The following is a 23,560-nucleotide window of genomic DNA, read 5'->3' as shown; positions in this document are numbered from 1 at the left end:
TCGTGTCGAGATTAGTACCATTGGGGGTACTGGTTCAGAGGTGATCGTTCTATGATTCAGATCTAGATTATGATCTCTGAATGAAATACATGAATGAAGTCCGCCCCGTATAAACGGTTGAGATGTTTGAATAGCCACGTCGTACTCTTGGCCCTAGTTGGCTCTGCTGAAAAAACAAGAGAGGCTCACTTGGCTTAAATCGCTGACAGATAACTGCAAACGGGCCTGTAAAGTGCCATAAGTCACAACAGCTAAATTAAATTTTTATCAAAATTAAAAAAAACAGACAAACGATTCGTGTTGCCTATTTCATTTTCCAAAATAAATATTCAAGCAACTTGGCCTATTAATTGCCAATATACACATTATACGTACACTCATCTTTATTATTAGTGGAGGTAGAGACTGAGATTGAAAGACTGCATTAATGCAAGAAAGCTACCTTTCCGACTGCTCCAATGTTATTGCGATAAGTGAATTATAACAGTATTTGGCTATATCAAAAGCTTTCTTAGTGGACCCTTTCGGCTTCTTTATTGGGTAGTTTAAAATTTTAATGTTTGCCAATATTTATCGTTGTTTTGCATAAAAGCTAATTGTTAATGAGTAGTGGATCGTTCGTACAATGCGTGTAACTCCATAAGATTGCATAAATAAATCTTTATAATTTAGAAATTAATTTACTTTGCGAGCGGAATTTACTAAACAAAGCATATTTATAGTATACTGCTTCTCATCTATATCTAAACTTATAATGAAGAAGAAGAAAGTGTGTGTGTGTGTGTGTGTGTGTGTGTGTGTGTGTGTGTGTGTGTGTGTGTGTGTGTGTGTGTGTTTATTAAAGTTCTATAAGACAGACCATTTGATTTACAGATACTAAATTTGGCACATATATTTTGGAGGTCGGAATGCGCACCTCGGAACGATTTTTTCGAATTTTTAATCATAATTTTAATTAAACGCAAATTGCGCGAAATTTCGGAGTTTCTTAGCGATAACTTCCTAAAGCATTATCGCTCAAAATATATTTTTTGCATCAAGTTAAAATTCGAAATATTATCTTTTTAATTATATCAATGTGCAAACTTATTAATCAAGTTTCTATTTTCAATGAATTTTTTAAAAAGTATTTTAATTATATTTTTTTAACGATTTATTTCGCTCAAAATGAAAATAAAATTTAACCTGCACGAGCACGTTATGAATATGTCGAAAAAATTAGCTTTTATGGGCGCGTTGCCACTATGTTGTCAAAAACTGAAACTGATAGATTATATTGATTCTTAGTGCAAACAAAACCAAGGAAAATGTAATGTTCAGCTCATGCTTGTATTTTACAGTAACATTATGATGAAAACGAAGAAATGAAATGTCAAACGTGGGTCAGTAAGTTAAATTTGACTTTTTTGGTATCGTAAAACGCTATTCTAGGTTCATATTATGCGTAGGATATATTATTATTAGAGATATGTTATGTTATATTGGAATTTAGAAACTCAGCTCAGAAAAAAAATTTAATATAAACATTCAGTCAGTTACAGTTATGTAACTTGTTTAGTACAATAAAACTTTCTACAATGACTTGAGAGAATTTAAATGATGAAATGCCTAATGGAAAGCTACAATTATTGATAAAATGCCAACATTAATTGCCTTCAATGAAATAATTAACAAAATAAAAAAATATCGCAATTAAATGAGTAATTTAACTAAGGTATGAATTTTCATCCAAGTCCTTTTTCATAAGAATAGAAAGCATAAGTCCTTTCTTTTTCATAGCTACAGAGAGCAAATTTTTTACGATTGCAAAATATTGTCCCGATGTGCCTTTTATTTTCTACGACAAAATTCTTTTATATTGAATTTTAAAAGACTCCTAGGCGTTGAGATGAAAAAAGTGCAATTAAATAGAAATTGAATCAAAATATAAAATTAAGTAATATAAGGAGAACTTTTAAAAGTCACTAAAGTGAATATTCGCGTTTTATAGATCATATCTAGGCATACCGAATACCGGTATTTTGAGCCATTTGCACAATTTCGTAATACCGGTATTCACAAGTTTAAGTACCGATTTTTCGGTATTTACTAGAAATTTTTAAATTTGTCTTCACTGTATGTTCAGGGATCACCAACATAGTAAAATAGTATACGTTTTTGTTTTTATGTCTCCCTAACTGGCGAAATTAATTAGCTAATTAATGACTTAATTGCTTAAATCTAAATGAGAGAAACATGGATTATCCCTGAAAGAAGATATTGCATCCATAACGACTGATGTAGCAACAATTATGAAAAAAGTTGGAAAGTTGATTGGTGCAAATCAGCAGTTGTGCTATGCACATGGAATTCAATTAGGAGTAATAGATGTATTATACCAAAAAAATAAAGAACAGAAGAATCCAAATACTGTGGATATAGAAACTTCGGATTCCGACATTGAAGAGAGTGAGAGTGATATTGACAATGAAAATAATGACAATGTAATTGTTGAAGAAGATATTGCGAATGAGAATGAAATATTAACTCATCAAGAATTGCTTCCTATAATTTATAAAGTTCGAAAAATCGTCTAGATATTTAAACGTTCCGCTATAAAAAAATGACATATTACTAAAATATATATTAACTGAAAATAAAACAGAATATATGTTAATAATAGATTCTAAGACACGTTGGAACAGTTTACTCCTAATGATGAAAAGATTTTTGAAATTTAGAAATCCAATCCAAAATGCAATAATCGACTTAAACCTGTAAATTAATTTTTCGGATAGTGAATTCGACTTAATATTCAGAACTATATCAGCTCTACTTCCAATAAAACAGACTATAGAGGCATTATGTCGAAGAGATTTTAATTTATTAACAGCTAATGCAACAATACATTTCATCGTGCAATCATGAAAGAACAGCACACATCACTATCTGAAGAATTATATATTACATTGAAAAATCGCACAAAAGAAAGACATACCGAAATAGAATATGTCTTATGGTATTAACATAATTATAATGATTTTAAAAATGGAAATGAAAAAGAAGAAAAGAAAATAATCAATTCAAATCTGATCAAGTTTATAGTAAATTTTCTTACAATTTTTTACCCACAAACCTATCAACATTCAGAAGAATTCGGTTCAGGTATCGGAGATTATGATGACACTAATGTCGATAGTGAAAAGGAATTGTCTCTTGAACAAAAATTAGAATGAGCGATAAATAAAAAAAATTCAACGAACCAAAATACAATACAGAAATCAGCTATATCCAAAACCATCCGACGAGAAATCGATTTATTTGAAGATGAGGGATTTAGAGGTAAATACTTGGAAAAAGTATATCACGCATTGCTAACAGTATCACCAACTAGGGTAGATGCCGAAAGAGCGTTTTCGACAGCTAGTAATTTTTACACAAAATTACTTTTCAGGCTTAATGACAGTTACAATTGATCACATTTTAAAAATTTGTAATAGTACCACAGACTGAATAGTGATATTTACACTTTTTTGTGATTTAAATAAATAAGTTTTTCCTTTGCTTTTTTGTGATTCTTTATATAGTGTTATAATTTATAAGTTACATATTATTTTTTGTGGTATTTACACTTCCTTATAAAACTGGCAAAAAAAAAAAAAAAAAACTGTGTTTTCTTTTTTTTTCTAAAATTTTTAATACCGGTATTAAAACCGGTATCCCGGTATTAAGATCTAAAAAATACCGAATACCGGTATTGAAATTTTGGTCCGGTATTGCAATCCCTAATCATATCGAATGACTTAGAACTGCCAAAGTTGACGCACATATACTTTGGATGGTGGGAATGTACATTGAAATGCGATTTTTTTTTTGCAATTTTAATTACAATTTAATATAAAATAATAGGCGAAATTTTAAGTTTCCGAGATAATTTTCCAAAAAATTTAATTTTTACTTCATCTTAAAATGAAAAAAAATTTTTTTTTTCAATGATAACAAATTTTGTGTTTTATACGTCTTCTTTCTTTTAATTAATTTTTAAAAAAATAATTTGAAAGTAATTTATAACAATATATTTCATTGCTGAAGTGAAACTCAAATTGTTTTCATTATTGATACTAATATTTCATCCTACCTTCTTTCTATTGTTCATGATCAAGATATTAAGATTCAGTTAACTCTTCTTATTGTGAGTAGGTTTCAGTACAGGTAGTCTTCTAATAAAATTTTTGAAATGTTGTCGCATTTACAATGAAAGTTAACTTCCGAATTAGGAAATGTAACAAATTTTAAAATGCGCCAATTTGACTCATTACTGCTTTTATTGCAATTTGTTCACAATTCTAAATTTTAAAATATTCTGCCGAGGAAGTTATTAAGATAAAGTTACATAAAATCTTAAAGTAAAATTTTTAGCAATCATTGATCCGGCGAATCAAATGGTCATCAAAGGCGGCTAGTTGTTAAACTTAAAGATGGGAGTATGTTAATGAGGATATATGAATCCTTCTTCCGTATTTGAAGTTTGAGATAATTTTCCTTCACATTTGACATTGATGCCCAAAATGCAGTGAACATTATCAAATTATTGTTTCTGTATAAACAGTTCATATTGACTTAAATAATTTTTAGAGGCATTTTAACTTTCCCCTCAGCTAAGTAGAGCAAGATATATGGCGATTGAAATTGGTAGTGAATTTATAGAAGAGAATATTTAGAATGTAATATTGCTTCTTTTTGCAATTAGTTTCTTAGTAAGGAAGAGATATTTGCAGATATAAGAGCAGTTAATGCTCGTAACTGTAAACTCAGAGGTTCGCATTTTAATGGATCCTTTGTCACTCATTTCCACCTTGGGAATAAACTTGGTGATTTGGCGATGAAAATGATGATAATAGAAAATACAAACTTTACGGCGATATCTCTATTAGAAGAGAAGTTTCGAAGAAACTTCTAAATTTTTCGATGCCCTGTCGGAAAATCAATAAAAAAGCGAGAGGCAAAAGCCAGTCAAGTGGATTTTCTATCTAAAGTGTTAATCGCAGAGCGAGCTCTCTGGTTGTATTTTGGGCTTACTATTACTGTTTTGAATTAATGTTACTGTTAAGCTGTCACAGCGCTTCGACTGTGATTTATTATTTGTTTATTTTTGTGTGTATGTGTGGAATAAAGTGCCGTTACCCGTTATCGAAACTGTCGGACGTACCTTACACCCAGTGGACAATTTATTTAACAAAAGAAATATTATTTGGTTCACAACCTGTAGAATAAAATCGCTTCAAAAATACTTGTCGTCACCATCTCACACTGCTTAAGAAAACTTATAAAAATATAACGTTCCATCGTACCATAAAATTAATAGTACTAATTCGGTACATGTTATTTCCATTGTGTCGAAATTTTTTGATTTGTATTTTAAGCAGTTAGGTGCTCAAGGGCAGAGAAAAACTACCTAACGATCAGAATTTTTCAGTTATATTTATATAAGAACTATTAAAAAAACTGTAATATTATGACGGCAAAACTTTTTCTAGCATGTCAGAATGTAGTCTTGAATATACTGCATTTTAAAGAATACCTTGCAATGCGTGGAGGCATTCGAACTTAAACAGTGACTAGATAATATGTAAATTGTGATATGCAGGAAACAATGATAGTTTAAAACGCTTTACTTTGCAGAGGAGGGCACCTCGAAATGAGGATAAGAAGCTTCCTGCATAGTGGAGGGTACACGAAAAGAGGTGGGGGTCTGGATCCTCCCATCGATGACGGGATGTATTTCCTTAGGGAAGGGTTTTACCGTGACCGGTGAATGCCTTTAGGACTCAACCATAGTTTCCACCAGAGTTGCTGTCGCGGTTATCCTGTTATTCAGAATTTTCCATGCGCTTCAGAGCGGGTTGGAGTAGCCATTTTATAATTATTTTTCACACCTTTGAATTTAGAGCTATCAAATTTGCACATAGTTACTACTTGAGTTATAGGTGTGTTATAGGTGTTAATAAATGTATTTGTTCAAGTTTTAAACATTTTATATGGATTTTTTTTAGATAAAAAATGTTATCAAAGTGCTAAAGTTTTTTTTTTTTTTTTTTTTTTGAGTATGCAATTGTATAAAAACTATTTTTACAGTACTTTGTTATAAAAAAACCTTTCAGTAATATCAATTTTAATTCGAAACAACATTTTCTGTTATTTTAATATATAATTATCAAAATCATTTTTTTACAACAAAACTCTTAATTGTTTTAATTGCTGCATTTATATACAAGTACGTTGCCATAGCATTAAATACATTTTTGATGTAGATATTAATACAATAAGTATATAATTAAGACTGAATTTTAAAAGTAAAATAAACGCAGACGAATAAATCCTAAAACATTATTGTGCTTCGATATAGCTTTCTAAAAATTCGAATTTTCTTCAACATTTTTTTTTTTTCCCAATTCATTCTTCGTACTCAAAGTTAATAATGTGTGACCGCTACCGTGAAGTTTATTGCATTGTCCTCATCTTTTTTTCCAAGATAAAGAATTTCGAAATTTATTCCGTTAGTTCATCGAATAACATCAAAACAAGTCGTTAATCTGGAAAAACAAATCAAAATTGCGAAAACAAAAAAAAGTTCTTCTTCACAGAAGAAAAGAATTTGCTGTTTCATTATCGGAAATGAGATGAAATAAAAGATTTAAAAAATATATTTCGAAATATCGATTTTTACGGATATTTGCAAAATTCAGAAGCTTTAATTATTTGGTACTTATAAAAATTAATTTATTTTAGAAGCCTTAGTTATTTGTTACTTTTGAAAATTCATTTAGTTTAGAAGCTTTAGTTATGTGTTACTTGTGAAAGTTCATTAATTTTAGAAGCTTTAATTCTTTGGTACTTGTAAAAATTCATTAATTTTAGAAGCTTTAGTTATTTGGTATTTGTGAAAATCCATTTAGCTTAGAAACTTTAGTTATTTGGTGTTTGTGAAAATTCATTTATTTAGTAGCTTTAGTTATTTGGTACTTGTGAACATTAATTTTTTAAAGATAATTTTAGAAGCTTTAGTTAATTGGTGCTTGCGAGAGTTCATTTATTTTAGAAGCTTTAATTCTTTGGTACTTGTAAAAATTCATTAATTTTAGAAGCTTTAGTTATTTGGTATTTGTGAAAATCCATTTAGCTTAGAAACTTTAGTTATTTGGTGCTTGTGAAAATTCATTTATTTAGTAGCTTTAGTTATTTGGTACTTGTGAACATTAATTTTTTAAGATAATTTTAGAAGCTTTAGTTAATTAGTGCTTGTGAAAATCCATTTATTTTAGAAGCTCTAGTTATTTGGAGCTTATGATAATTAATTTATTTTAGAAGCTCTAGTTATTTTTTGCTTGTGAAAATTCATTTATTTTATACCAATTCACTTGAACAATAGTGTTTTTTTTTTAAAGGGAAAACAATTTGATGACTTCTTTTTCGACATAACTTTTTATCGCTGTGATTGGAAATAACAGAAAGAAGGAAACCCATTTGAAGCAATATCCATTAAATTAAAAAAAAATTAAAACAAAGAATTTATTAATTAATTCTAATTAAAAACTGAAGCATTGAGAACTATTAATTAAAATTATTTATTACTTCGACATTTCAAAATATGATATTATATTAAAAGCTTAAAAAAAACTTTGAAAATTCGACTGGTTTTGAAGGTAATCGCTCAATTTTCGAATCGTTTTGATTGGCTCGAATTTTACAATTGCACTTTCCTCATACATACAGAGGGAAGAAAATAAAGATTTTCGGAATTTTTCGTTCTTAGAACCAACGCAGAATGTTCCGTGAGTAACTTTTCAGCCGTCTTTCAAAACGAATCGCTAACAAACATAACAGTCGATTGCCAAATTTCTCGTTCGCCGCTGAGTCACCTGACGTTCCACGAAAACGGGGAAAAATACAGGGAAAAACTGTGAAGCGACGGCAGTTTGTCATCGTTTGGAACCAGCGAGACAGTTTGTCTATTGGCTCAGGTCCGAGTCGTTTGCACCTATAAAAATCAGAAAAACGAGAAGTAGAAAGAAAGAATTGCACGCGCTTCGAACTTCCGGTCTCATGTCATCCAGCAGAAACAAAAGCAAAAAATAATAAACCGCTACGTCCTGACTAATTCTGACGCTTCCGCTCTGAACGGGGAAATGGAGCGGAGAGGTTCCTAGGCTGAGTGGAGAATTATCGTCTGCTTTTTCAGTCGAGTAAAAGCATGGAGTGGAGAGAGTGGTGTGAATGAGTTGAAGGGGTTTTATTTACAGTTTTGTGAGTGTTTTTTTCATCTATGGATTTACAGTTCTCATGATTGGAAATCTTGTGCAAGTTTGTTTGTGCAACTGGGATTCTAAAATGGTAGGCTTATTGAATTTTAGGAAGACATTTTCTCATTTTATTTTATTTATTTTTTTAAAAAATTAAATGTTTTTTCAAGTTATTTTTTATTTCTTTATTGTGACTTGAATATTAATAATACAATTAAGCTGTGCTATTCATATTTATTTCTGTATTTTTATATGCATTTTGTCATAAGCTTAACAAATCAAAATATGTCTTTCTTATTTTAAAGAAAGCAAAGGGAGAAAGAGACAGAAAGTAGAACTATTTGCAGAATTTTTTTTGGTTCAGTTTCTTGTAATTATTTTCTTTAAAAAACTTTTTGTAAAGTCAACAATGGCTATAATTTATGTATATAATTTATTACAAGTTAATAATTCCTGCATTTGTTTACAACATTTTTAATAGTGAACTGAATATAAAATTGTAATCAACAATTCCTTTTATCTCTTTTTTATTCTTTTTATTCTGAAAAAAAAAAAAACTTGAGCAAATCGAAATATATTTTTTTATTTCATTAGGGGAAAAAAAAAAGTACTCTCGGAAAATTATTTTTCTTCTTAATGTTTATTTTACTTTTTAGTTTATTAACTGTTTTTCATTCAGTTACAATTTATTATTATTATTGTAATGCATTTTTTAAAAATAATTCTCCATTTTATATAGATTATTAATTTCCAATTGTTTCCTGGAAAAAAATCATTTAAAATGGTTTGCAAGGTTGTGAGTCACATGCTAATTTTACAATTTTTTTCCTATGCGTTTGAAAATCGTAACATTTCAATGTATATTTTTTGCATTAAATGAAAATGTATAAATATATATCATTATAATCAGAAGGAAAAAAAGAAGGAAAGAAAAGTTGCTATCGTAAATTCGAAAATTGCTCTCAGAATGCAAAAATGAAAAAAATGTGTGTTCTTTTGCCAATCGTTTTAAAATTTCGTGCTTTTTTTCCTTCACTTCAGTTGAACCATGACAATAGTGGACATTATATATTGCAAAATAATAGGGAAGTGCAAAGCAGTGCGTGACGAAACTTTAGAGCATGTTATTTAAGAGCTAACTGGAAACGCCAGGAAAAAATGCTAAATTGTTCATATACACCAAATTTAGAATTAAACACCTTGTACAAAAAGCAATAATTCGAAATTCTAACTTGGCATTTTTTTCGCAAACAAAGGTGTTTTTTAAAGTACTTTTTATAACAAAAAGGCAGATTGAATGCACATTGAAGTCATCACTGATTTCAAGATTAAATCGATTAAATATTGCAAATCTGGTTGGGTTTCGAAGGTTGAAGAAAACGATTTTATCATGTTTCTTACTTTAATCATTTGGATACATGAACGATTACAAGCGAAAGACGTTATCTAGGGATTGAGATTCAATCTCTTGTCAAGATGTGACACATTGTTAAGATGTCAATTTTTTTCTTATCTTGTCAAATTGTAAAATGCTCGAGGCATCGCTGGAATTTGTTGAAGAATTTTTCCCTCACCATGATAACCGGTTACAGATATTGGTTTTACGATTGATAAGTCTTTTGTGTATTTCCTGAATCATAGTATCTTTTAACATTTAATTTTCAGAGATTTCCTTTTTTCAAATTTTTCTTACCTTCATGGAGACTTATTGTTTAAAATTGAATTCTAAACACAAAATGCAAGGAAATGACAATAAAAATAGTTTATATAATCTTTTGGATTGGCCCCCTTCCTTTTTTTAAGTTTTCCCTCTTAAGAAGTATAGAGAAAGGATTGTAATTTTTAAAATATTTGAACAGATTTTGACTAATCTCCACGTTTCAAGCCTCCATGACTTCAAAAAACATATATCTGTAATTATGACTGTTAATCTGTCTGTGAATGTATTATTCAAAAACGCTTTGAGCTCGATGGATAAAATTTGGTATATTTAATATCCACCGAATTTGTAAATGTATATCAAATTTTGAACAAAATCCATTCACAGGAAGTCTGTCTGTCTGTTTAGTTGTTCGAATACAAGAGCTATCTATATAAAATTTAATACAAGGTTTAGCATCTAAAGTAAAGATAATTATCAAATTTTGAATAAAATTTGTCGAACGGTTGACCATCTGTCGGTTTGTATTTTTGCATGTATGTAAACGAAATAACTCATACACACAGTGACTTAATGGCATTCAGTATGTGATCTTGAGATTTCAGTTGATATTTTGGTGTCAGTCGATAGGTAAAAAGACGTCGAAAATACATGTTCTCGCAATAGATTAAGTAAAAATGCTAGGTTCACGCCAAAGATCTATATTTCGTAATTATCATTTGTTGATGCCTCTCAAGGCATTCGCTGTCTTACCAAAAGCTCATGATTTTATGCGGGGATAAAACCTTAAATAGAAAGAATACGAGAAAGTTTCAGGGACACCACTTCCGTTGGTTAGTATGAAATATTAACAGAGAAAGTATTATAATCGCGTAATATTTAATTTCAAGATTCTGAGGGATTTTCGGACTGGGAAGAAAACATTTTTAGTATTATATCTGTTTGTTCGGTATTTGTAGACACGATGCCTCAAAATGCAATGAGGGATCAATGAGATTTTGAACCTTGCATTAAATCTTTAGATCTATATCAATATTTGGATAAAATAAGCCAGCGGAAAAAGTTTTTTTCTTCCTCGTATACGTAAGTAAGCATAATAATCGTCAAAAAAAAAAAAAAAAAAAACACCTCGAACTCGAGATTTTGACAAATCTTCACGTTTTAGATCTACTTGAGTTCGAGAAACAGACTTTTGAAAACTGTCCGTATGCCTGTCTGTTGTTGTATGTCAAAGATAACTCAAAAACGCTTAGATCTATGCTGTTGAAATTTGATATATGATCTTCACACTAAATTTGCAGATTTCTATCAAATTTTGGTTCAGATCTGTTCAGAGAAATTTCGTCTGTCCGACTGCTCGAATATAAATTAACTGAATAACTGTGAAACGGATTCAGTACACATATTTAACATCTATAGTGTATAACCAGTCAGATTTTGAGCCAAATCCAATGACTGGTTGATTGTCTATCTGTCTGTACTTTCATAAACACGTAAACGCGATAATTCAAAAATGCATTGATTTAAATATCTCAAATTTGGTACGGAATTATACTAGAAGTGCAATTTTGCGTTAAATCTTTGATACAATCGGTTGAGAAAAACGTGTTTAAAGCACAAATTCAGTTTTTGGATACTATTAACGGTATGTCAGAGATGAATCGCCAAATAACTCGCCAAGGATGGCACGATAGATTCAATGAAAATGCTAAATTCTCGCCAGTGGTTAATATTTCGTAACTATTGTACGCCAATGCCATGCAAGGCATTCTCTGGCGTAATTATTAGAGAGTATGAGAGAAAGTTTAGAAGGATCACTCTAGCTGATTTTTAAATATTTTCTTTTCTAAATGAAGGACATTATTTATAGTTTTTCTTTTTAACACGCATGCTACGATTTTACCATCGAAAATATTTACATTTTTTTTGTTTGTAAGTTAACAATAACTAATAATTAATAATAGGCAATATTAATTATTAAGGCAATAACTAATAGGCAATAATTAATTTGTTTTTTGTTTTTTTATTTTGAAAATCAAAGAAAAATAGCATGGCTGTCAAAATGATGAAGTTTTAATTTATAGTTTTTTTAATGTTAGGAGAGCGGAAATACGCTTTTTCTTAAGTATGATTTCCAAATAAAATACTGAGTGCAATTTTAATTATCATACTTTTGCGCTTTGCCTTTCCACTCAGTGAAAGTATTTAAATACATGTATTATTTATTTGAAATTTACCTATTAATAAAAACAAGTTTTTTTAACAAATTTGGGAATAAAAAAGCGATTACGGCAATCAAACTGATAACATCTGAAGAAATATATTTTTTAATTAAAAAAAAAATTTCGTCATTTTTTAATGACTATTTCCAATGGTACCGTCGGAAAAAAAGCAGCAAATACGATAGCTTCTAAAATCTTTTGAATAACTATTTAGAATACTGACATATTTGGAAGTAATAACATGTAATTAATTTCATATCTGCGTGACTAATCCATTTAATTAAAATGTGAAAAATACATAGTTATTTCATTAAAAAATGACGAATATTATTGCTAATACTTTTCGTGTTTTAAAGAAAGGACATTTTTTTAAAACTTTTTTTTTCTTCCTTTTTGTTAGAGATCCTGCATTTGTAACTTTTTCACTGTTTCAAATATTTTATGAAAAAAGTCTTATGCTCATTCATATTATAGCAATCGAATGGCTGAAGTTTTATAGTATTATTTTTAATCAGAAATCATAGATAAAAGAGCTACTCTGTAAATATTTAATGAACTTTTTTTTCCACCGAAATTCCATTAGACTAAGAAAGCATTTTCGAGATAGCTATTAAAAATATTTCTACGAACTTGAAGGAATGAAGAGAAAAGATTTGATTACCCTAAAATAGAAAAATAAAATCTTTATATATATGCGGATTAAGAACGGATTCTTTTAAAGAATTAATTTATTCCCTTGAAAATTTGTTATTTATTAAATTTCTTCACATTTATTATTCCTTTAGTTATTTCAATTTCATTCTTTTTCGTTATACCTTAAGGCATGAAGAAATTCGATTTTCATTTTAGAGAGTTCTTTTTTTCTCCATGAAAGCTTATTTATTGAATTTCTTTATTTTTATTATTCTTTAGTCATCTTATTTTTACTTATTTATTTATTTTTCTCTCTGCGTTTTTTATGTATTTACCCCGAAAACAACTCAACTCTACACGTAATGAGGAAACTGACAAAGTAATTGAAATATTGATTACAAACAAACAAATAAATGGATAAAAGATGATATAGTTATTTAATAATATATGAAATTTGCAAGAAATATTTTAATTATTTTTCTGAAATAAGATTGTTTCTAATATTAATCTTTCAACAATGTCGTATTTTTAAATTATAATTTATTCGGATCTTATGAATATGTTATTATTTTTCTCAAGAAATGAATTGTTTCATACAAATGCTGCAGTAGTATAAAAGAATATAATGATGTCCTAATACGAAATACTAATGTGGTGTTATTAAATGATTGATAAAAACGCGATTTCTGCATTGTTCCTGTCAAAAGGGTATTAAAAAAATTGCAAAAAGAAAGCATTCTTCTGAAAAAAAAGTGTTTTCTCTTTATTCCATTATTTATTAGTATAGAAATATTTTTGTGAGAGCTTAGCATTGAAAAAATTTGTCTTTATTTCATCATAATTGATGGTCTGATGCAATTCGAAATTGTCACTGAAATTCCTGAAAATCCTGTTAAATGCAAGAATTTTCAAATTTTATTAAACTGTGGAAGTTTTTTTTCTCTTTGTTATCTTCTAGATTTTTTTCTTTTAAAAACTTGTTCAAAAGTACTTTAAAAAGTGTTTCCTAGAAGTTTGCATTTAGATTTGAGAAATGTTACTTTGTTTCATGATTTGTTTTTTAGTTTAAACAAATTGATTCGATGAAATTAATTAATCCGATGATATATTTTTCTTTTGAAAAATCATTATTTATACAAAAACCATATTTTAACAGTCTACTGATCCATTTTTCACATTGCGACTAAATTAATTTAAATGGAAGTCCGAAAACATGCCGCTTCTGCGTTTCAATTATGTAATGTTGAAGATTTCTGCTAGATTTAATCATAAAATTCAAACCTTCGAATTAATTTTCAGGAGAAAGTATATCATGTATAGGATGAAACACTTTAACATGCTGTAAAAGAAATATAAGATATCGAATGATTTTTAATTACCTTAAAATTTTTATTAATGTTGATTAGCAGTGAAATATTTTAAAATAAAATAAATCCACTATAGTTGTATTAAATTGTCATACATCATTGTTCAATGAAATAATACTTTTTGTACTGAATTATCTAGAAAAATGTATTTGCGACATTTTATCATGAATATGATCTACAATATTTGTATCGCTAACGTTTATTTTCTTTTTCGTTACAAAATTATCCTTTCAAAATACTGGATAAAATCTATACAATGGAACTCAGCTAACTCCATTTTCTTGGTAATTTCATTTCAATTCACATTCGGAAGTAACTCAATTTTTTCTTTATCTTTTAAATTTTTCATTAAATAACATTAATATATGATATATATTTCGAAATTATTACATTTAATACGAAGTTAAAATTAAAAATATTTAAAAAAAAAAGAATTCTAGAATTATTTTTGAAAATTAAGCACGTTTGCATGCAGTTTGTACAGTAGCCATTGGGGAATAAATTTTTATAACTTTACTTGAAAATAAGCATAAAAAAGTTTATCATTTTCTAAAAATCTTTAAACACATTAATTGTGAATAGCACAGTTTAATTTGAAGTTTTATTGTAATTTCCTAAGTGCTTTAAAACTATTTACTAAAATTATTTGCTTATTTAATCAAAATATTTTTTAAATTACTAAAATTTTAACTAAAATAATTATTATTTTATTTATTAAACTTACAATATTCTTTTGTTAATTCTATAAATTGTGAAATTTTGAAAAAAAAAAAGCATCACTATGAGTTTTGGTAAATATTAAACATCATATTCTTTTATTTTACTTTTTAAAAATCTACTCTTTCTTAATTCGAGGTTTTAAATTAACCGAATTTTCACTTGAATTTTTATATTCAAATTTCTGAATCAATCAAATTTTTACAAAAGTCTCGCTAATTTCAAATCAGACAAGATACATTTCATATGATAAGCTCTTCCTTTCCAATTTTACAACGAATAAAGGTTTTATATGATATTTTAAAAGATTTCATTATTTCATGCTATTGAATACTTTTTTAAAAATTTCTATAATAAGTCACAAAATATAAGAGTCGATATCTGACTGTCTGAACACTTCACGTATTTGTTAAAATATTTATTTTAGTTTATGATTACTTGATTACCATCGAATTATTTTAACATTTAATAACATTTTTTTGCGTTCTAGATAATAATAATTTTGTTCCAAAACACTAGGTCATAAATAAAATACGCACGTGAGCAATTCGTAAGTAACCGTAAATTTATCTTTTGTTCATGGCAATACCAATGAAATGTGAAATTGTCCTTTTGAATTTATTTAAATAAACTTTTTCCTCTCGCCTGTGTTATTTTATTTTTTATTACTTACGTATTGATGATGTCTGTTCATGCTGACGTCATCATTTGTTGCTTCAAATGGTGACGTCATAAGCGCTGTTCGAATTTATTTCCGAAATCTAAGGAGAAAAGACAGCGTAGTGTAAAATAACTTAAAATTAAATGGTTGATGGCTTTTGCAATTTCGATTGTCATGTGATCATGATGCCATCTAGATTGACTCATTTTTAAATTTCAAATCTCTACAATTGTGTGATTCTTGTTCAAAATGTGTAATTCGATTTCTTTATTTAATAATCGAAATTATAAAACATTTATTTTGCTTATAAAACAACTTTTCTAGCAATTATGCAATTAACAGCAAACGATATTTCCCAACAGCGTTGATATTCATAACCAAAGGATAATATAATGAAAGAATGATACCACCAAACTATAATATAATAAAAAGCAAAATGTAATTGTAATACGAATAAGTATAATTCTTCATGGATATACGTATATTTAATTTTGCTTGGCGTCTATTTTTACAAAAATTCTTTCTTCTTTGCAAGAATAAAAAAAAATTAAATAAATAAGGATCATATTGAAATGTTTTATGTGATGCTGCGCTAATAGATGCAACAAAACTTTGCTATTTCATCATACAATTTTATCCACATTTTATTTACTCATCTGCTTATATTTTTATTAAATATTGCATTTTTGTCATAGTTCCTTATTTTTAATTTCGTAAAGGTCATTTAACGGCGGTGCAATATTCAGAAATATACGAGTTTACGCTGGATATTGAATATTAATGTTGTAATATGCTGAACTGCGAAGTATTTGACGTTATGTTTCTTCAGCTGTTCATTTCTAAATATCTTTACTGAATCAGGTATTTCTTCCTGAAGCTTTTGTGCTGAGAAACGAGTTCGAAAACCTCGTGTCTTATTCGAAAATATTTCTGTTCGTGGCAGGTGAGAATTTTGCCTGACATTCTTTTTGCGACCTTTAATTTTTCTGTGAATAGTTCTTCAACCACCTGCTAATACGATATATAAAGAAAGAAGGCGACCGTGTATGTGTTGCAAAAATAACATGATGTTAAAATTGAGACCTTAATATGTTTGTCAATAATATTTAATGTAATTTCTATGAATCTGATTGATAAAAAAAACATGATAGACCCTTAAAGACCACTTCTTGTGATAGGTTATTACCGATGAAGATAGATACAGATTATGTATTTTAAAGGCTTTAGTATTAGTGAAACAAATCGCGAAAAAGATGGCGTACAATGATTTCTGTTCTAAGAAAATAAATTAAACTATTCTTCTCGTAAATTCTTATTCGTATTACAACTACATTTTGCTTTTTATTATATTATCGTTTGGTGGTATTCTTTCATTATATTATCCTTTGGTTATGAATATCAACGCTGTTGGGAAATATCGTTTGCTGTTAATTGCATAATTGCTAGAAAAGTTGTTTTATAAGCAAAATAAATGTTTTATAATTTCGATTATTAAATAAAGAAATCGAATTACACATTTTGAACAAGAATCACACACTTCTGATTTAGAAAAAAAAAGAAGTTTACTTAATAAGAATGTGTACGTTTGATTATGTTCTTACAGCAAAAAACATTCCAGTGAGTGCATGTTTCAAATTTGTCTTGAAAACAGTAAAAAACTAATTTTATACTTACATACTTACACAATATTGTGCATCTTGCATCCTTTATTCTTAGTATTTCTTTGGGCGTTTGAAATATTTCTTTTGTTTCTGTTTTGCTTAAGTTTTCAGCACTTGTCGGTTGTAACGGAAACCAAAAAGCGCCAAGAAAAAATTTCTCTAAATTATAAAAATATACTCAAGTGCCTTATTATTTATTACAGAAATTTTTGAACTTGTGAATCACATGCTATATAGTTTGACGATTAAAATAACCTAATTGGCAAAATTTTTTCTTGGCGCCTTTTAGTCGCTGTTATAACAGAAATGTACCATTTTTTCTTTTGTAATAAAATTTGGTGTGCAATATTTGTTATTACATATGTGGTTATACAGTTTAATCTAAAATTTGGCTGTATAAATAATTTGTTTAATGATGATGGTCAACATTATATGACCATTACAGTATAGAGAAAGTCCAGTTTCTTCAACCTCTTTTTAGTAATAACGGAAACGGAGTGTTCTGTGATTGATTAAAGGGATATCTATTGTAATTTTTTTGCTTTTGTAAATGTATAGGTTCATTCCGACCCTCCATATTTTTGTGAGATTTGGTTGAGGCGGATATTTGTAGGTTGAAGTCTTGAAGGAATACCCATTATGATTTCAAATGATGTCTAAATAATAAATTTACAGCCCACATAATTGAGAATTTTTCTGAGTGTTAAGTGTAAGAGTCAAGTGAAATAGGGTTAAAAGAATTGTCGAATACAACAGAGTTTTTTTCATTAGAATTTAAATGAAATTGCCTATTTTTTTCACTAGTTTTTATTTATCCAGTTAGTTTAATTTTTCGTTTTTGATTCACATCATTTTCATTACAATTAAATTCATCATTATTAAATTAAATCGATTCGAAATTGTGTTGTTTTTCAAATTTATAATGCATTTCATTAATCTAACTCAAATTATTTATCAGTTTTTTAAAAAAGAATTTATGAAGCGTTTTTGGTTTTTGAAAATTAATTATTAAATATGTGTAATGGGGTTTTGAAAAATAATTTTTATGTCTGCATGTATGTACTATACAATATGATGCTGGTTTTAAAAAAAATGGAGAAATTTTCCTATTTTTTTATATTAAAATCACTGTGAAAACATTTTTAAAAGTAGATCTATATAATTACGGTTATATACGGTTAAAATAAGTAGTTTATGGTGTTCTATTTAATATCTACATATTTCGTTCCTTTAAAAAAATATGTTCAATTTCCTAAAATAGAAAATATGTATTTATTTTTGAGATATCATGTATTTCGAGTTCGATCTGGGTGAGCTCTAGCGAAAAATTTTCATTTCTGACTTGAGGTCAAATTTCAAAATTCTGGTTTCAGTACATTTGAGCATCACTCAATACACGTGCAGTAACATCTGCCCTTGAGAAGAGATTGTTTTCAACCATTCTCTTTGTTCTCCAAAATTTAACTTTTTTAACTTACTAATGACTATTTCATTCTGAAATCTCTTACCAAATATTAAATTTCTGTTTACTTTCTAAAGGGAGCAATTAAATTATTCTGAGAACTACTTGCGCTCAAAACGCACCTTAAATGATCTACTAGTTTATTTATTTTTTTCTTTCATTGCTTTCCAAAACATTTTTAACTGAAATTGGCATATCTATAATTCCAGTTAATTGAATTTTTGTATTTATAAACATATTAAGAGAAATAAAATCATTAATTCTGAATACCTGATTGGAGAATTTCTGAGAATAATAGATGATAGTAAAATATTTTTTAAAAAGAAATTATCAATTTTTGTGGCATTTCCTAGATCAAACATTTATTTAAACAGATATGTCCTTCATTTTGTTCCGTAAAAAAGCAATTAGTCTTAATCAATTACAGGTTTTTCTTACGGTTGTTGCTTAAAACTAAAATAATTCTTTCCTGGAATGGTTCATGCACTTACAGTCGCTACAAGCCAAACTCGGACACCAAACAAAAGATACTAATACAAGCAAAATTTTTTAACTAATAACGATAGAAGCATAGTTAAAGGAATTTTCATATATATTTATTGCAATTATAAAAACAAATAATAAATATTATAAATTAATTTATTTTAATCAGAAATTATGTCAAAAACCAAAATAAAAATAATGCACAATCTAAATTCGACAGATACGAAGATTTTAAAAATTAATTAATACTTGAAATGAATGAATATTTTATATACAAACCTTTGTTTTTTATGATCACTTTAAGATATTTAGACATACATTGTATAAATTTTTCACAAGAATTATATTTAATATTTTCCTATTCCTGGAGCAATACTCTATCTCTACTGGTAACGACGTGTTATCGGGTTTAATTTCTTAAGGTATTTCTATGAATTTTCAATGGAATTTCTCGGGGCTTTGGTATGGTGTGTCCATGACGTGAGGACCATTATATAAAAGCCAGGAACGCGCTCAATTAACTTTATGTCTCGGATCATTATCCTGATAAAATCGCCAGTTGTTGCCAAGAGAACGTTTCTGCACACATTGTGACAAATTTTCTTTAAAATGTTGAGGTATACACCCTGATACATTCTCCTATCAATTAAATGCAGGGTTCTTGGGCCAATATCTGAAAACAACCCTTCAGACCATTACTGATCCAGCGTCATGCTTCATAATTGTTTTCAAATTTTTTATGCGCAATTCCTTTTTCGATTTCTCCAGATATAAGGCTTACCATCGGATCCAAAAATGTCGAATTTGCTCTCATCAGTAAAAAAGACATTTTAACAATAAGAAAAATCCTTGTTTTGACGTTTTCTGACGAATTTAAGTCTAAGATTTGATTTCGCTTATTTATGAAAGGCTTTTTGTCTCACTTTTCTTCCATTGAAATCTACTTTATGGAGCCAATTTCTTATTATTGATAGGCTGGCTTTTTTTCCTAATTCCTTTTCAACAATAATAGCTAGCTTTGATGTACTAAAGAATGGATTTGCTTTCATTTTTTTTTTTATTAAATGTCGCAGATATATTTCAATAAAAATTTTATTTCTGACTTTCTATCTTCAGCAGGCTTAATAATCAATTTTCTTAACTCAAGGTTCGTTTTGCCCCTTTGTCTTGACATTTTAATTAAAATAGTGTTTACTTTCACAGTAAATGAAAATAAAACTATTAGGAATTTCCCTAGAACAATTACAATGTTAACCATAAAACTATCAGTAATTTTTACACAGAGTTGCAATTATTTCGTACTTAATTGTGAGATGTTCGAGTTTGGCTTACGAGTTCTTTTTCACAAATTTTACTTTTAAGTCTAAATTGTTAGTTATAATTTATGAATGGCGCTATTTGATTTTGTTTTTAGCTGTGCAATAATTTACTATTTAAAAAAAAAAACCTTTTCGCTTTTTTTCCAATCCATTTTAATTAAAATATTTTGGTAGAACAAGTTTTATTTTCCCATGGTGCCCGAGTTTGGCTAGTAGCGATGTATATCTATCGCCAGATTTTGTTTAACTTATTTTATGCACAATTTGTCACAGATTCTCTTTTTCGCATATTTACTGATTATTTCATAATCTATTATTATATTTCTTAATATCTGATATTGAAAGTTAGATGATCTGAAGTAAATTTGAAACAATTAATATCAGCTTCGTCCCGTAACCGCATTGTGAAGTGAAAAGTCGACAATCGCTTGACATCAGAGGACAATAAAAAAGAAAAATTATTTGAATTGCAAGATTTCCAACACGAGAATGACGTAATATATCAGACAACAGACGCATGCGCATGATGCCAGATTGTGCAAGCTTCACTTACAGCTTTAGCTGATATCTGCATTTATATCATGTGACAGGTCACATGAGCATACTTCATTGTGCTTCTAATAATATTTGCTTTTTGTGTGTGATGGAGAAATTTCACAAAAGCAACACGTATTTTAATCCAAAGCATGATGCAATTCCGAAGTTAGCTAGTAGAGGCAAAGCCGACTTTTAAAAAATTTCGAATTGCTCTTGCTGTTTTTTCAGGAAATTCACACGGAAACAACGGATTGAAAAGAAATGAAATCAGATTCAAAACAGTAAACGATTCTTCCTCTGACACACACGCAAGCCTTTGTTCACGCAAAATAAATTTGGAATGACTAATGACATATAAAATCCCCTGTTTTGGAGAGTGAAACATGTAATAATTTTATTTTATAACAATCTCTTCCTTTACAGAGGTCAAATACCTCCGCTAAAAATCCGAAACATGCTTTTATTGACTGGATTCAGATTTATTCTATTCCATGAGTCATTTTGTACGTGTGCATATGCTAACATTATTTAAATGACAATTCTTCAATATTGATCATGTTTTGCTGGACGATAGTAAATATTTTCTGTCTTTATAACATACGAATAATTAACTAATTGATTGATACTATCTTACTACTATGTAATATTAAGGAATGAAAATTACATTTTTCTGAAAAAAACATTTTAAAAAATCGCTTGGTATTTAAATAAAATTAAATATATTTTCGTTACTTAAAATTATTCTGAAATTTAAGGTATGAAACTGAATTTTTATTGAATTCAATTACAATGTATAACTAAAAATTATTTTGAAGCAAGTTTATATTAAAGAATGAGCGCACAAATTTTTTTTTGTTAAGATTATATAAAAGTATGAATATCAAAAATTGGTAATTCATATTTTTAAGCATGTAAGCTACTTTTAATGCTTAAGAGAATGTTTATATATTAATAATAGTTCTGTGGTTCCAGTTGATGAAAGATGACAAGTTCTTCATCTCTTCTCTAGACTCGGAATATACAGGATGATCATAAAAAATCTCTGTCGATATGTGGACCTCTTGTGGCCGGTCCGTTCACCGAGCGAGATGAAATTTCAAATAGAGTTATTTAGAGGCGTGAGCTAGGGATTTTGTGAACGGCAACACAGTGGCATTTACGATTACGGTTATAAGTATAGAAATTCGAAATTTTCAAATGGCCATATTCACTTTTTTTCCTTTGCAAAATGTTCAGCGCATGCCAATACCCTAAAGATCTATGGACGGATATGCGTATCATTAAAAATGGATGTGCACAAAAAACGCACAAAAAAAAAAAAAAAAATCTGCGAAAGCTTTTTTGTATTTGTATTTCTTTTTTTTTTCACTTCCTACTATTAGCTCACACTCTCCCTATATATATTTATACATCTTGTTCAAATTTTCAATCGTTAATCAAATACTTTTTATTCATCCACTCAAGTTCAAATACATTTTTTTAAACTTGTAGTGGATGACACTTGATGTTAACACAGTTTTTTCAAATATTAATTCATTAATTATTAAATTTAATTCATTTTTAATACTTTAAATAAAGTTTTAGCAGTTTGTAATGAAAATTGAAGTTAACAGACAGTAGCTCAATCGGTAAAATGCAAGGATTTCAGTATTTTTCACGTGAAGGTGACATGCGAATTCAATTCGTGTGAAAGTAGGAATTGACTTAAATTTTTTTTATTTTTTTATATTACTTGTTTCAGCTTTTTTGTATACCAAGTGAGCGTTCTAACTATCTAAAAAGTCTACCTCGAGGAATTTCTTTGTTTCATCCCCTATCAAAATCCTCCTCCTCAAAAGAAAGCCCATTTTGGAATTATATCTGTTTATGAAAGCTGGAACGGAACGAACTATGCAAATGCAATTTAGAATCCTTTCTTTATACAAAAACTGTACATTTCATTTCTTATAAAATTTTGCTTGTGATTGAAAGTCTATCTATGTAAATATTTGCCTATGTATATGTGAACGGAGTACCTTACAACCACAATATGGTGCATATAATTTTTAAAAAATGGTTGCTAAAATTGTAAACTTATATCAAATTTTGAATAAAACTTTTCAATAAGAGAGAGAGAGAGGCAAGAGGCTAATTAAATGGAATTTAGTAATTGATCTTAGCAATATTATTATAAATCCGAATTAAATTTAGAGAGAAGTAGTGAGAGAGTAAGTTATTCTAAGAGAAGAAGAGACAAAAAGTGTCTATCTATTCCCTTCATTATATTATTGGAAGTTACGGCGGAAATATATGCGAGGAAGTTGAGGGTAGAGCACCACTGCTGGTATTCTTCATTGATATTTCTTTAATCAAACAAGTTAGATGATGGCTACTAAGTATGGATTATTTGATCAGGTATCAAAGAGGGCGTCAACGTGATTGTGCTGATTCATAGGAACCTTTAGCAATTTGAGATCAAAAGATGTATGAGCTGTATCAAGGAATTAGAATCGTCAGCATTATACAGCATGTACAAAAGGAAAAAAAAAATGTAACATTGCCATCCATAAGCTCCACAAG

The 23,560-nt window shown here is 28.5% G+C and overlaps 1 protein-coding gene across 1 annotated transcript in view; it reads left to right on the top strand.

The window, feature by feature from the left end:
- The first annotated feature begins 7,977 nt into the window (after window positions 1-7,977).
- The window catches only part of LOC129972405 (pleckstrin homology domain-containing family O member 1-A-like), an 87,281-nt gene continuing 71,698 nt past the window's right edge, over window positions 7,978-23,560 (top strand). The window contains exon 1 of the mRNA XM_056086528.1: window positions 7,978-8,370. Coding sequence (XP_055942503.1) covers window positions 8,320-8,370 — 51 coding nt within the window. The 5' untranslated portion in view covers window positions 7,978-8,319. The remainder of the gene's footprint in view (window positions 8,371-23,560) is intronic.

The sequence above is a fragment of the Argiope bruennichi genome, chromosome 6 (assembly GCF_947563725.1).
Source record: "Argiope bruennichi chromosome 6, qqArgBrue1.1, whole genome shotgun sequence".
NCBI classification, from domain to species: domain Eukaryota; kingdom Metazoa; phylum Arthropoda; class Arachnida; order Araneae; family Araneidae; genus Argiope; species Argiope bruennichi.
Note: the sequence above shows the minus strand (reverse complement) of the source record. Positions and strands in the feature narration are given on the sequence as shown.